Source organism: Wolffia australiana, chromosome 8, assembly GCF_029677425.1.
Source record: "Wolffia australiana isolate 7733 chromosome 8, ASM2967742v1".
Lineage (NCBI taxonomy): Eukaryota > Viridiplantae > Streptophyta > Magnoliopsida > Alismatales > Araceae > Wolffia > Wolffia australiana.
Window position 1 is genome coordinate 14716421 of NC_135842.1, and position 12456 is coordinate 14728876.

At 40.0% G+C, this 12456-nt stretch overlaps 1 protein-coding gene across 1 annotated transcript; it reads right to left on the reverse strand.

Moving 5' to 3' along the window:
- Positions 1-8480: 8480 nt before the first annotated feature.
- Positions 8481-12228, reverse strand: LOC144706956 (protein NRT1/ PTR FAMILY 2.11-like). The gene is made up of 4 exons (XM_078580052.1): positions 12010-12228; positions 11716-11933; positions 10713-11284; positions 8481-9506 (listed from the first exon to the last, which is right to left on the reverse strand). The coding sequence occupies exons 1-4, from the start codon at positions 12080-12082 to the stop codon at positions 8672-8674; spliced, it is 1698 nt and encodes a 565-aa protein (XP_078436178.1). The 5' UTR covers positions 12083-12228; the 3' UTR covers positions 8481-8671.
- Between the last annotated feature and the right edge of the window lie 228 nt (positions 12229-12456).

The window sequence follows — 12456 nt, forward strand, 5'->3', positions numbered from 1 at the left end:
TCCACAATGTCATCCTGCATCAATGGGGGACCATCCAACTTCGAAGAACCTATCAATCCAATTTGTCGCGCGAAGGCTCATGCGCAAGACCCAACCTTCGGAGTACCCAGCCTTGTCAACGGCCCATAAAGGTTTGACGTTATCTTTCCTTGCATTTCCTTGTTTAGCCCATGTATGTCGGCCACCTATCTGTTTGTTTTTGTTTATTCGCACGTGTGTGGACCGCTATACGGACCTACACATTTGCGCGTGTGTTAGCGCATGTGTGGGCATGTCCGTGTTTTCTCTCTCCTATTAGGGGGTCCCAATTAATCTTAATTGGGACTTCTCCCCTTTATTTTAAGGGGGATGCCCATATTTGCACCTATAAAAGGTGGGGCCCACCCATAGGAAGAGAGAAGAGAAGAAGATTGAAAAAAAGATGTGAATTTCAGTGATTTTTCTTGATTTTTTAGTTTTTTTTTAGTTTTCAACATATTTTGGAAACTGCCACTGCAAAGTTAGGAGAGAGAAAAGAAACCCTAAAGTTCTTCGAAAACTGCAGCCATCTTTGACGAAAACCACCGTCGCCGCCTTCGCTAGAGTTTTCGCCACTGCTCCTGAGGCCGCCCAACATCGCCCAGCATCGTCCAGCGCCACCAACGGCCACCTAGGGCCACTAGTGGCCGTCGAGGGTCGCCAGCGGCCGCCGAGGGACGCCAGAGGCCGCAAAGGGCCGCCAGAGGCTATAGATGGCCGCCAGTAGCCGTAGAGGGCCGCCAAAACTGCTAGGGCCGACCGGGGCCGCTAGGGCCGACTGCGGCCGCCAAGGCCGACCGCGGCTGCCAGGGCCGACTACAACCGCTGTCCGTAGGGCACTGGGCCTACGGCTGACCCGAGGCCACTGCATCATGTGGCCACCTTGAGGCCGCCACGCCCCGCAGCCGACCAAAGGCCGCTGCGCCCCATGGCCGACCGAAGGCCGCTGCGCCCCGCCGCCGACTAAAGGTTGCCGCGCCCCGGCTGACTAAAGACTACCGCGACCTACAGCAGACTGGAGGCCACTATGCCTTGCCGTCGATCAGATGCCATTTCCCCGCCATCGACCGGCGGCTACCGCTCCGCCATCCTACCGCCGACTGGAGGCCACCGCTCCGCCGCCTTGCCGCCGACCAGAGGTCGCCTCCCCACGAGTGACCTGAGGCCGCCCTCTCAAGGCCTCCCCTTGGTCGTCTTGTCGCCATTCTCTCGGATGCCCTTAGCCAACCCTGCGGCCACCCCACGGTCTCCCTTTGGACGCCCCCGCGGCTGTCCCCGTGGCGCGCCTAGACCACCCACTCGGCCGCACCTAGGCTGCCCAAGCGGTTGCCTCATTTGGCTGCTCTACGGCCGCCTATGCGGTCGCCTCTTTGGCCACCCCTCAACTGTCCCATTGTCGCCCCTTGCACGCCTCCGCAGTCGCTCCTCGGTCGCCCCCGATATCCAGCCTCGGCTGACCGTGGTGCTTGTCGTACCTCCTTGCCCTGACGTCACCGTGCCTTGTTGCTCGCCTTCCACAATCGCCGAAGAAGACCCGAGCCTACCGTTCCTGTTATGCTCTTTGATTCCCCCTCAACGTTATATTATTTCTTTCAGTGCCTCCGAACGTTTTCTCCACCGTCGGGGTTAGATTAGTGATAGATAGGATTCACGTTTTGAGGATCAGGATTTCATTCGGTATGTCCTTGGTTGAGACTGTCGAAGGTATGCGCAGAAGCGGTAGTAGCCGAGCTTGCACCGTCAGCTTTCAACCTGACATTCGGATCATCACGAGCTTAGTGCATTCCCAGGTCTTACTTGCCGTAGCCTAGTGGACGTTGGTGTATGTTGACGTCAAATTTATACATCTCAGTGATTTAAACGTTGCATCATCATCATTCACATTAGGTTGTGTTACATCAGAATCCTAGAGCGAGACGAGTCAAGCTACTCAAGTGTGCAACCACTAGACGTATCCATGCAGTCATCGACACGTTGGATCTCCTCCTTCTCGTTGACGAGCACTGTTCAATTTATGTTGTCATTGTTATGCCATTCTGATTGCATGGAGAGTGGAGAGGAAGTGTGTGGGGAAAGAAAAATACAAGGAAGGGCCTTGAACAATTCTGGCCTGGGTGACTTTCATTTGGAGCCTTCCCCTATTTATACTAAGTGGGCATTTTTCATAAAAACCGCCAAAACTTAAGTATATCTTTTAACATTTAAGGACCATTTGCGTGTGATCCTCTAGGCCCATGTATCAATCTAGTTAATGACTTCAGCGGCACAATAACCTTTATTGGCATTCCAAATTAACTAACTATATCATCATACATATTAACAAATTAACTATCTCTTGTAACAAATTCTAGAGGTCATCGATTAACTCAAATTTTGGGTGATAAATTATTTTTCAAACTTGAGTTAATAATTAAATTTCATAAGATCTTGACTCTTAAATATTATGATCACCTAGTGATGATCAAGGGTTGTCTCCATAGAGAATAAGTATTAGCAAATTCGTGGCTTTTAGATGCTGACTAGGCAATGCGATGATATGCTTTATAAGATTAGAAATATGGTGAGATTGTAGGCTGATAATTACAGATATATAAATGTTATAAATAATGTATAGATAAATGGGACATGGCGTATGATTATTAAATAATTCTAATTTCAGCCATTTAGTTTTCATATATTTAAGTTAATCAATAAAAAGTTGTAAAGCCTACTAGTGATAAAGAATATTTCTAGCTAGTGATAACCAAGCGTTGTGTCCATACAAAATCTATATTAGGGATTTAAAGTCTTTTTAAATAGGAATAAGGGGATGCAAAGAGATATTTTGTATACTAGGAATTATGGTCTTGTGCAAAGGATGATAATAATATTTTAATGTCTTAATTAATGTATTGAATTTGGCAAAGAGGATGACGATTATGGTTGAATGGAATATGGATGAATGAAGTGTATGCATGGACGTGGATAGATGGATGTGAATAGATGGACATTGATAGATAGTTGTAGAATGATAGATGGTAAATAATCAATGTCAATAAGACATGACAACATAAGCACTGGAAGACTCATCCTAAACCATTATGTGATTCCAGCACCAAGGTGATTTTCCGTAGTGGGAGAGTCACTCCCCTCTTCTTTTGTTTTTTAACTTTGATTGATGATGAAAACCAAGAAAAATTAATGAATCTCAAAATTCTTTCTTTCACTTGACCTAATAGAGTTGGAGAATTCCAAGATGATTTTTATACAAATATAGGTTAAAGAGAGAGAGAGAACTGAACCTACCTTCAACATTCAAATCCCAAATGCCTGGATCATTAGATATGTGATCTAAAGTATATTCATTCTCAACCTTTCAATTTTTATGTGATCTAAAGTATATTCATCCATGCGCTCGATTGTCAGCCTAGAAACCCATAAAATATAGTTTTGCGGAAACCCAGAAAAAGTCATAAAATCGCTTAAAGAATTCTAAAATATATTTTAGAGTTCACAAAGGTTTAGAATATATAATCTAATTTATAAAATTATTTTATTTATAAATATTATGCCCAAAATTTCAATATTTCAGTTTAGGAAAAAAATTCATCACAAATTTAATGGCAAAAGTTTGGAAAATATATACTTCAACTTGGAAATTAATTTTTTCATTAATACGATGTCAAAAAATTCTATAAAAATTTCCAAAAATACAGGAAAATAAAATTAGTCTCAAAACATAGAATTAATTATTTTAAGCTTACTAAAATAATATGTATTTTGAGGTGGAAACATGGTAGAATAGATGGAACCATATTGATAAACTTTTAAATGCATTTTAATATTGTATGTTGAATATTTTATATTATTTTTATGTGATGATGTGGGAACCATGACATCACCAGGATCTTCCAGGCCTTGAAAAAGATACACCCCCACAATTTAGACCTGGTAAGAGAGAGACGATAGTTCAAGTAAGAAACTTGCCTTCATTTCAAATTTCAATAATATTTACTCAAAATTTTCTCAAATTAATCACCTTAACTTTGACCCAATAAAATCAAGTTAATGTCCCAAAAAATTATTTATTCATTCCTTCTTAACTCAACAGTTTGTTTTTCTTTCCATTCCGCAAATTTGGAACAAAACACTTGCTTAAATCTCTACCTATTCAATCCTCTTTTTAATTTCTTGCAATCAATGCCTACGACTTTTCTTTCTCTCTCCTTCTTATCTTTCTATCTCAAACGTGAATTTACTCTCTTTTCTACATTTTTTATTTTACCCCTCTATTTTTTTTCTATCTCTATATTTGATTTAATCAAGGATTTCTCTATATCTACCACAGACTCAAGGTTGAACAAACATGCCCTTGGATCACCCCCTTACACTAGTTTCCAGGAGTGTCAAATGATGCTAACTCTTGCTTCTAATTCTTTTTCTTAGAATGCCAACATTTGTCTTTGACTTGGTGGCCAACTATGCCAAATTATCAACAAATTTATAAACTTACTTAATCACAGTGTAATATTTAATCACTCCCTAATTTTATAAATTTAATCAATCACCAAGAATTGAATCCCATCCCCCTTGTTTCCATGGAACAATCTTCTCTTACTAGAAGAATAGGATGAGGATGTTCGTCGTGGGGATTGGCCTTAGCTATGGAACATCATGAATGAAGGCTAAAGTTTCAAACTTGAAAAGGCTGATCAAGACACCCTAGCCATGAATTCCAATGCCGTGAACAAAATTTGTGTTGCATGGACCCATCTGAACATGAGAAGATTTAAGAGAAGACCATGAACCATGAAGAGGAAGCCAAAAGGCAAAGTCAAGGACATCACATTGAAGAGGAAAGATCATTCAACTGATGAAGAGGAGAAGACCACAATGCTCACAAAGAAACTCAACCATATACTCACAAAGAGAGGCATGAATTTAACTCTTGAAAGAGTAAAAACATGTTTCAAGTGCAGGAAGAAATAAAACTTATACGAACGCCCTGAGATGGAGAAGAAATATAAGAAGCCTAAGAAGGGAAAAGAGGAAATACTGACCAAAAGAAATTCCACAAAAATAAGGAGGTCTTGATAGTGATGTGGAGCGATGAAGCTGAAGCACAAACATCTTCAAGCAAGTGCAACAAAGACACTGAAGAGGAAGTAATTGGCTACTCTCACATGGCAAAGTCAGCCTCAAAGGAATATAATTTTAAATCCAATTCTGATTTGGAATATCTGGATGATGATGATTTAAAAATATACATTAGTGAAGTATTAGAAAAGTATGCATGTGGTCTTAGAATCAAAATAAAAACTGCTCACTCGCAGCTCAACATCCTCTAAAAACCCAACTAGACACATATGAACTAATCATACACAAAGCATTTTGAGGATATTAATCCTAGATTTGAGGAAGAAAATATAAAACTAGAAAATTGAGTACTATCCCTAGATGATGAATTAACTGACATCACACAAGGATTAGAAAACCATAGGTCCTCCCAAAGAAATAAAATTAGGGAGGAATCAAGGTAAAATTTTCAGAAAGCTCAAAGATACTAAACATGCTCTTGGGATTTAAAGACCTTATTTCCTGAAGGAAGGAATAGGCTTTGATCCATCAGTCAAACTGGAGATCTTGGAGACTACTTATACCTCACAATTACTCAAGAAGGTTGAGAAGAAGAAAGTATCCCCCTTCTGAAATTGAATGAGACGAATTTGATAGGTCAAGTAATTAAACCTAGATTGTCACAATCTATCTGTACGGTAGGCAAAAAATTTTATCATCTTAGAAACCACATGAACATGACAAATTAAGGACATGAAATTTATATGTCTGATTATAGCCCTCAGCAATCATAAAGGCCTAACAACATGCCATAATACATTTTCGCAGTACGTATGAAATGGAATACAATAAATTTACGTCCTCTCATAGAAATGCTAGAACAAATGTGTATTACTTAGATGAAAAATTTAATAGAATTTATCAAACAAGTAGACTATATCCTAAGAGATGTTGGCTGCCCAAAATGACTTAGAAGCTGATGACAAAAAGGAGAGTTTCAAGGATAAGAAATACAAAATTCCAGTTCTGGAAGGGAATGAAACTTAATTTTATTGCAAACGGTCCCCTCCAAATAGTAAGTGCTATATGACTACCGCATACATGACATGATACATCACATTATAACAAATCTAAACACCAGGAATGGGGAAGGTCATGTTTGGAGACAACAAGTGCATAAAAAATATTAGGTGTGGAAAATGTGAATTTTAATCACAGTGTTGTTACCTGAAATGTCCTACATGTGGAAGGACTTCCCCACAATTTGACAAGTGTAAGTCAGTTTTTGATTGCGAGAGAAATGTAGAATTTACTGACAAAGAATTTAAAATTCTCGATACCACTTATGTCCAAGTACTATATAGTGGAAATAGGCATGGAAACATCTATAATATTGATATAATTAGACAGCCAAGGATATGCCTTATGTCAAAAGGAAATAAGGACCTTATCGACCTATGGCATAGGAGTTTTAGGCACATAAGTCACCATCAACCTAGGAAGTTGATTAACAAAGGACTAACTGTAGGTCTACTTATTAGCGTAGAATATAAGGAAACAACACGCTCGACTCGCCTTATATACCAAGGGACTCCTAAAGTTATTCCATATGGACTTATTTGATCCAAGTCAAACCCCTAGACCAAAAACCAAATTATGTAGCATTTTAAATGTAGATGATTGGTTAAGATATGCATGGGTATATTTTCGTGCTCTGAAAAATGAAGCATTGGAGGAGTTGAGAAATTTTTTGAAAAAGTGAAAAATGAATTTGAGATGAGAATCAAGATGTTTAGAAGACATCATGGAGTAGAAGTCATAAATCAATTTTTTTTTAAAAAATTGTGACAATCATGGGATAATCGATCAATTTTAAGTGACAATGCAATGGTAGTTTGGAAGGGAAGATAGAGCTCTAATCAGGATGTCTAGAAACATGAGATACAAAAAAGAATATATTATGAAATAAATTCATATATTTAATAAAATAAAATACTCGCTGTTCTGGGCATCAAAGCAAACCCATTACTGATGTGTTGCGCATGCCTTCGAATATATATAGGACCTTTTTTGTAAAATTACTTTCTACTGATGTGTGAAAATTAACATGCCAAAACAATAACCAAAAAACATTTTTGTTTAACCAAGAAAGGCCAAATATATTATCAATTAAAATATTAAGGTTATGTTAATTGTTTCCTTCATCCATGAATCATAAAATATGCAGGGAAAATGAGAAAATTTATGTAATATGAGAATTAATGCCTGAAATGGGATTTTAAAGATAATACCAAAAAAATTGCATCGTATTCAGGTTTTAGGAAAGATATAGCATTCAAAATCATAAAATTAAATGTTTTAAATTTAACATGCTAAGCAAAGTATAAGTTCTATTAATGAGATACAAGATTTTTTCTTGATAATCTAGAAAATTTTCAAAGTCGTTATATCCAATAATGTCCTCCTCAGAAGTAGTAGAATTTATTACCAAAACATTTTTAGAAAACTTTGTCTAGGAATTTATGTTGGTGTTTGTCATCTATGTCATTCATGTTTCATCTAGCGTGAATTTGGCAACTTGGATGGATTGTAGTTTGGATTCGCTCATCTTTGTCATTAATAGTCACATCTATATCTTTTATTACTATAAAATCAACATGACACACAAAAGGACTATAAAAATGAAGTAAGTGAGTTCCATCTCTAACTGTTTCAAAAATGTCCCATAAAATCCTATTGGGCATCCTGGAATATAATTTCCTCTGAGAATAGAAATTTGGTTTAATCTTATCATCAGTGAGAATAACATTCACGCACGTAGGAGCACTGATCCTTTGAAATGTTATATTTGTCATCCAGTGTCATAATTAAAAGCTAAGAGTACTTTAGGTGGTATCTTGCTCCAACTATCACGAACGAAGAACTAATTAGAGGAAAACTATGACCATCTCTGAGAAGTGTGTTTTAAGAGCAGACTGTAAAAATTTTCTGATCTGAATTCACTTCAATTTTATAAGAAAATGTGTCGCTAAACCAAAATGAAATCTATAAATAATCATTTGCCGATTAAAGCAGATGATGTTCATTAATCAGTTTTTTTATAGAATCACAACTTAGAAAAAAAATAAAGGACATCTCATTAGTTTGGAGTTTTTTCTTGCCACATTTGTTGTGCCAAATTGAATTACAGTGGTAGCGTTATCCATGACCAAGAAATGCCACATTATCCTGATTGGAGCTTTGCCAATGTCCTCAATCACTTTGCTGTCAGGCGTATAAGCTTAATAAAAAAAAGAACACTGGTCTACTCTCACCTCTACGCAGGCTACACCTTTATCGATCCATCAGCCATTACAAATACAGTTTTATTTCAGATTTTAGTTGTACTTAAATTTAACAGAGCTTCCAAAGACAACGATAAGGTGGTATTATTATTTATCGACAGGATACTCTGCCGTCGTACACAAATTAAATACACAGCCAGTGAAGGAAGTAGGTGTCGAGATAATACTACAAGAGCTCCACTCCTTCAGGGGTATATACCTCCTTTCAGACTCAAAGGAAAGCACCCTCAACCCAAAGGAAAGCAAGCGATGGTTCAGGCATTTAAACTACTCAAAGATATCTCCTCCGGCTTGGAGCTCACAGAGCCCCTGTACTTATACCACCTCGCCATGGCAAGGAAATAGAGAAAGTTAACAATCTCCAATCCAGCAATCAGAAGATAAAAGTGGTCGAGACTTCCCAGGTTGAGATCGTCCTTCAACCAACCACTAATTCGATGAACTAAAGTCACCAAGAAGCCACTCAGATAGTTAGCCACAGCCATGGCCAGAAACGTAAAAGACCCAGCAATGCTACGCATATTCTCAGGGAACTGCTTGTAGTAAAACTCCACCTGGCCAATGCTGGCAAAGGCCTCGGCAAGCCCAGAAATGGCTATCTGAGGCACTAGCCAGAAGGCCGGCATAGGCGAACTAGCGCTGTTCTTTCTACGTTTCTGCTCTACAAAGGCAGCTGTCATGGTGGAGATAGCCGAGATGAAGAGGCCTGTTCCAATACGCTGAAGAAGTGTTATTCCTTCTTCCTTTTTTGTACGCCGACGTAGCCACGGTACTGCGATACGGTCGTAGAAGGGGAGCCAAAGAGTGACGGTGAGCATTGAGAAAACGGAGAAGGAAGCGGCAGGAATGACGAAGTTGGTGTTGTGGAGGCGGCGGTCTGACTGAAGAGCTTGGAGGACGGAGAAGGTGGACTGTTGGGTTAAGCCCAGGAAGAAGATTGTGCCTGCCCACCAAATGGGTAACAGTCTTATCAAGCACTTCACTTCTTCTACTTGCTGGAGAGTGCAAAGCCGCCATGGTTGTTTGGGAGAGGAGCCCTCTTGGTCAAGCTCGTCGCTGTGGTCGATGATGGCCGCCTTCTCCAAAAACCTGAATTAAAATAGTTTTAATCTTGAAATAATCAGGAAAAGTATGAACTTTCAGTAAATTAGATAAGTAAACGGGTTCTCAATGAAGTGACATGAAGTCATAAATGCCGTTTTATATTTAAGAATTCCACAGAAGTTTCTGGACCCATTTTCGAAATTATAGACCTATACTATCGAATCAGTTTTCCGGAAAAAATATTTTCGTGTCAGAAACCGGTCATTGAGGTTTGTTTACAGAGACCCAGTTTTTTAATTCCTCTAGGGCATTTATATTCCTTCGAAACGATCCCTCATAAGCCTAAACCCTACATTAATCAAGCCCATTCAATCAGCTTTTTATAGCGGTTCAAGATGTTTTGTTTGACATATCTTTAACCCGACAAAATAAAATCTAGAATACATGAGACGGCAGAAGAATCGCATCTTCCATTAGAACAGTTGTCAACTCAGCGCCATCTCTGTATCCAAAAGCTACCCATTGGATTTAAAAACAGGATGTGCTCAGAGGAAGGTTAAAAAAATCTAGAACAATGATGCCAGAATCCTATGAACCCTCATAAAGTATGAATATGCCTGATTGAGATAAACGAGAATAGCACCAAATTATGAAAGATAAGGAATAATTCCCTCAAAAAACCGTAATAATGATATGCTTCCATATAAATCCACTATTGTTCGGGGTTTTCATCGACATAAATGCGCAAAATTGTCTCTGTTCGGCAGCCATATCAAACGACAAAAATAATAAATAAAAAAGTAATGACCCATGAAAATTGAAATTACATCCAATGGGTGAAAAGACTTGACGATATGAACCAAGGAATATTTCTCCCACAAATTAGAAATTAGACGTTCAAGATTTCAAAGTGAAGCGGAAAAACCGGTGCAATACATACACTTCTCTATAATTCTTAAGAAATACTCTAATAACAATATGTTTTAGAAATCGAAATCGATGGTAAGCGAAATATTCAAGAGATCAACTGAGATTTCTGATCCAGTTACTGTGCCTTTAAAGACTCCGTCTGTACCGTGCAGTGCACGACACCGATAATCAGCCCACTCCCCAAAAACTTACTATCATTTAATGCAGTGCATCGATCATAAGAAGGAGAGACAAATCCAGCCGACGAAGGCATTCAAGGAATCTTCCACAACGGTCGAAAGCGGCGCAAATTTGATGGCCAACCAAGTTAGGAAGCGGCACCTGAATTGGTGGGTCAGTGAGAGCTTGGCGTTTAGGGCGTCGGCAGGGGCCGGAGGGTTGAAAAATAGGGCTGACGTGGCAGAACACGACCTCTTAGGAAGCTCCACGTGGCGTTTCCTGGCCGCTGCAACCATCACCTGAGCTATCCCCTTCACAGGGCTTCCCTGCGGCCCAACTATCACGTAGATGGGAGTTCCCGCGAAGAAGAAAACGCAGGAAAATAACATAAGCGCGGCGGGAATGGCCAGTCCCACCGCCCAGCTGATATTGCTTTGCACGTAGACGATTACCGTGGCGGCAATCATCATAGAACAGGTGAATGTTACGAAGTATAAGTTGAAAAAGCTGTTGATTCCTCTTCTACCGGATTCAGTCTTTGGGTTGAACTGGTCGGCGCCAAAGGCTAAGTTGCAGGGTCTGATTCCGCCTGCGCCTATTACCAGCAATCCAAGCCCGGATATAAGAAAGGTTAGCTGCCATGGAGTGGGTCCAACGCAGACAGCTGCTCCGTGGTCACAGTGGGGGGGATGGAGAGTCCTCACGGCCGCGGTGAGAGTGAGTACAGCCATACCCTAAAATTTTATTTTTTAATCAAGATCTTGGGACCTCGAAAACAAAGAAGATAATCTTGCTAATTTCCCGTTTAAATGGTTTTGGAAGAATTTTTTAGATGGGTTGGATCGAAGTACCAGGGCTGCAGAAGAAAAAATATTGATGGAGAAAAGATCCAGGAAAAAAAATGAAAAATATAAAAAAATTCCTGGCGCTGTCAGTAAAAGGTTTATGACAAAATCTTTCGTTTGGTTCGACGGAAGCACCAGGAAAGAAGAAGAATAAAAAGCTCTTATCTTTAGATGGGTTTTACAGAATTACCAGGAACGATAAAGAAACAGTAGAAAAAAATTATTCGTGCTGCCGTTAAAATGTTTTTGGAGGAATCTTTTGATGGGTTGGAAAAAAGTATCAGGAACGAAAATAAAGGAACAAAAAATGAATGAAATACCAGGAACGAGGAGATTGAAGAGAAGCCAAGAGTGGCGTAGCGGCCAAAGTAGGTGTCGGAGAGAATGGCACCGACTAGGGTGGCCATGTTAGTCGTTCCATTCCATATATTAATGGTGGTGGCCGCCCGGACGCTTTTTATGTTAAAGACGGTAGTAAGGTAGACAAGAAGGTTTGAGGAAGTGCCTAGCGTACCCAGCTTCTCGCAAGTCTCGTTCCCTGCAAATAGGGGAAGAAGAAGCTAAGAATACTGAATACTGAATACTGAAGAAGAGCTCTGAAGATTGAAACGTACCTACGACGTAAGGCATGGCCTTCCAGCCTCTGTACTCGACTTGTTTGCCCTCTTGCTTCCTCTCAACGTCCATTTTTTGCTTCTGCGATTACCAGTCTCAGATTTCGTTGGCGATACCGATGTTGAGTGAGCGAGGGTGACGGTATTTGTGCCTTCTGGGGAGATGATTCCCAGGAACACTACTCTGCCATTGGACTTTGAACGTCATGTGCTACATCTACCTTTGTTTGGCAACTAGCAAGTGGCTGGGAATGGCCACAAAACTAGAGTGGTCCGTTCGAGGCCACATAAATCAAATGGTCCTTCCCCCCCCCCCCCCCTCTCTCTCTCTCTATCTCTCTCTTAGGCATCGGGGATCGGATCGGATCGGATCGTTCGAATCTTGATCTAAAGATTCGAACGAACAATGCTTATTCGAACAGCTCTGTTCGAATATTTCGATCGAAC

Excerpts from the sequence above, each read along its gene's own strand:
- LOC144706956 (XM_078580052.1), bottom strand. The coding sequence starts at position 12,082 with ATGGACGTTGAGAGGAAGCAAGAGGGCAAACAAGTCGAGTACAGAGGC. Across the intron at positions 11,934-12,009 it reads GGCCATGCCTTACGTCGTAG|GGAACGAGACTTGCGAGAAG; the intron begins GTACGTTTCAAT and ends CCCTATTTGCAG. Across the intron at positions 9,507-10,712 it reads TCACTGACCCACCAATTCAG|GTTTTTGGAGAAGGCGGCCA; the intron begins GTGCCGCTTCCT and ends ATTTTAATTCAG.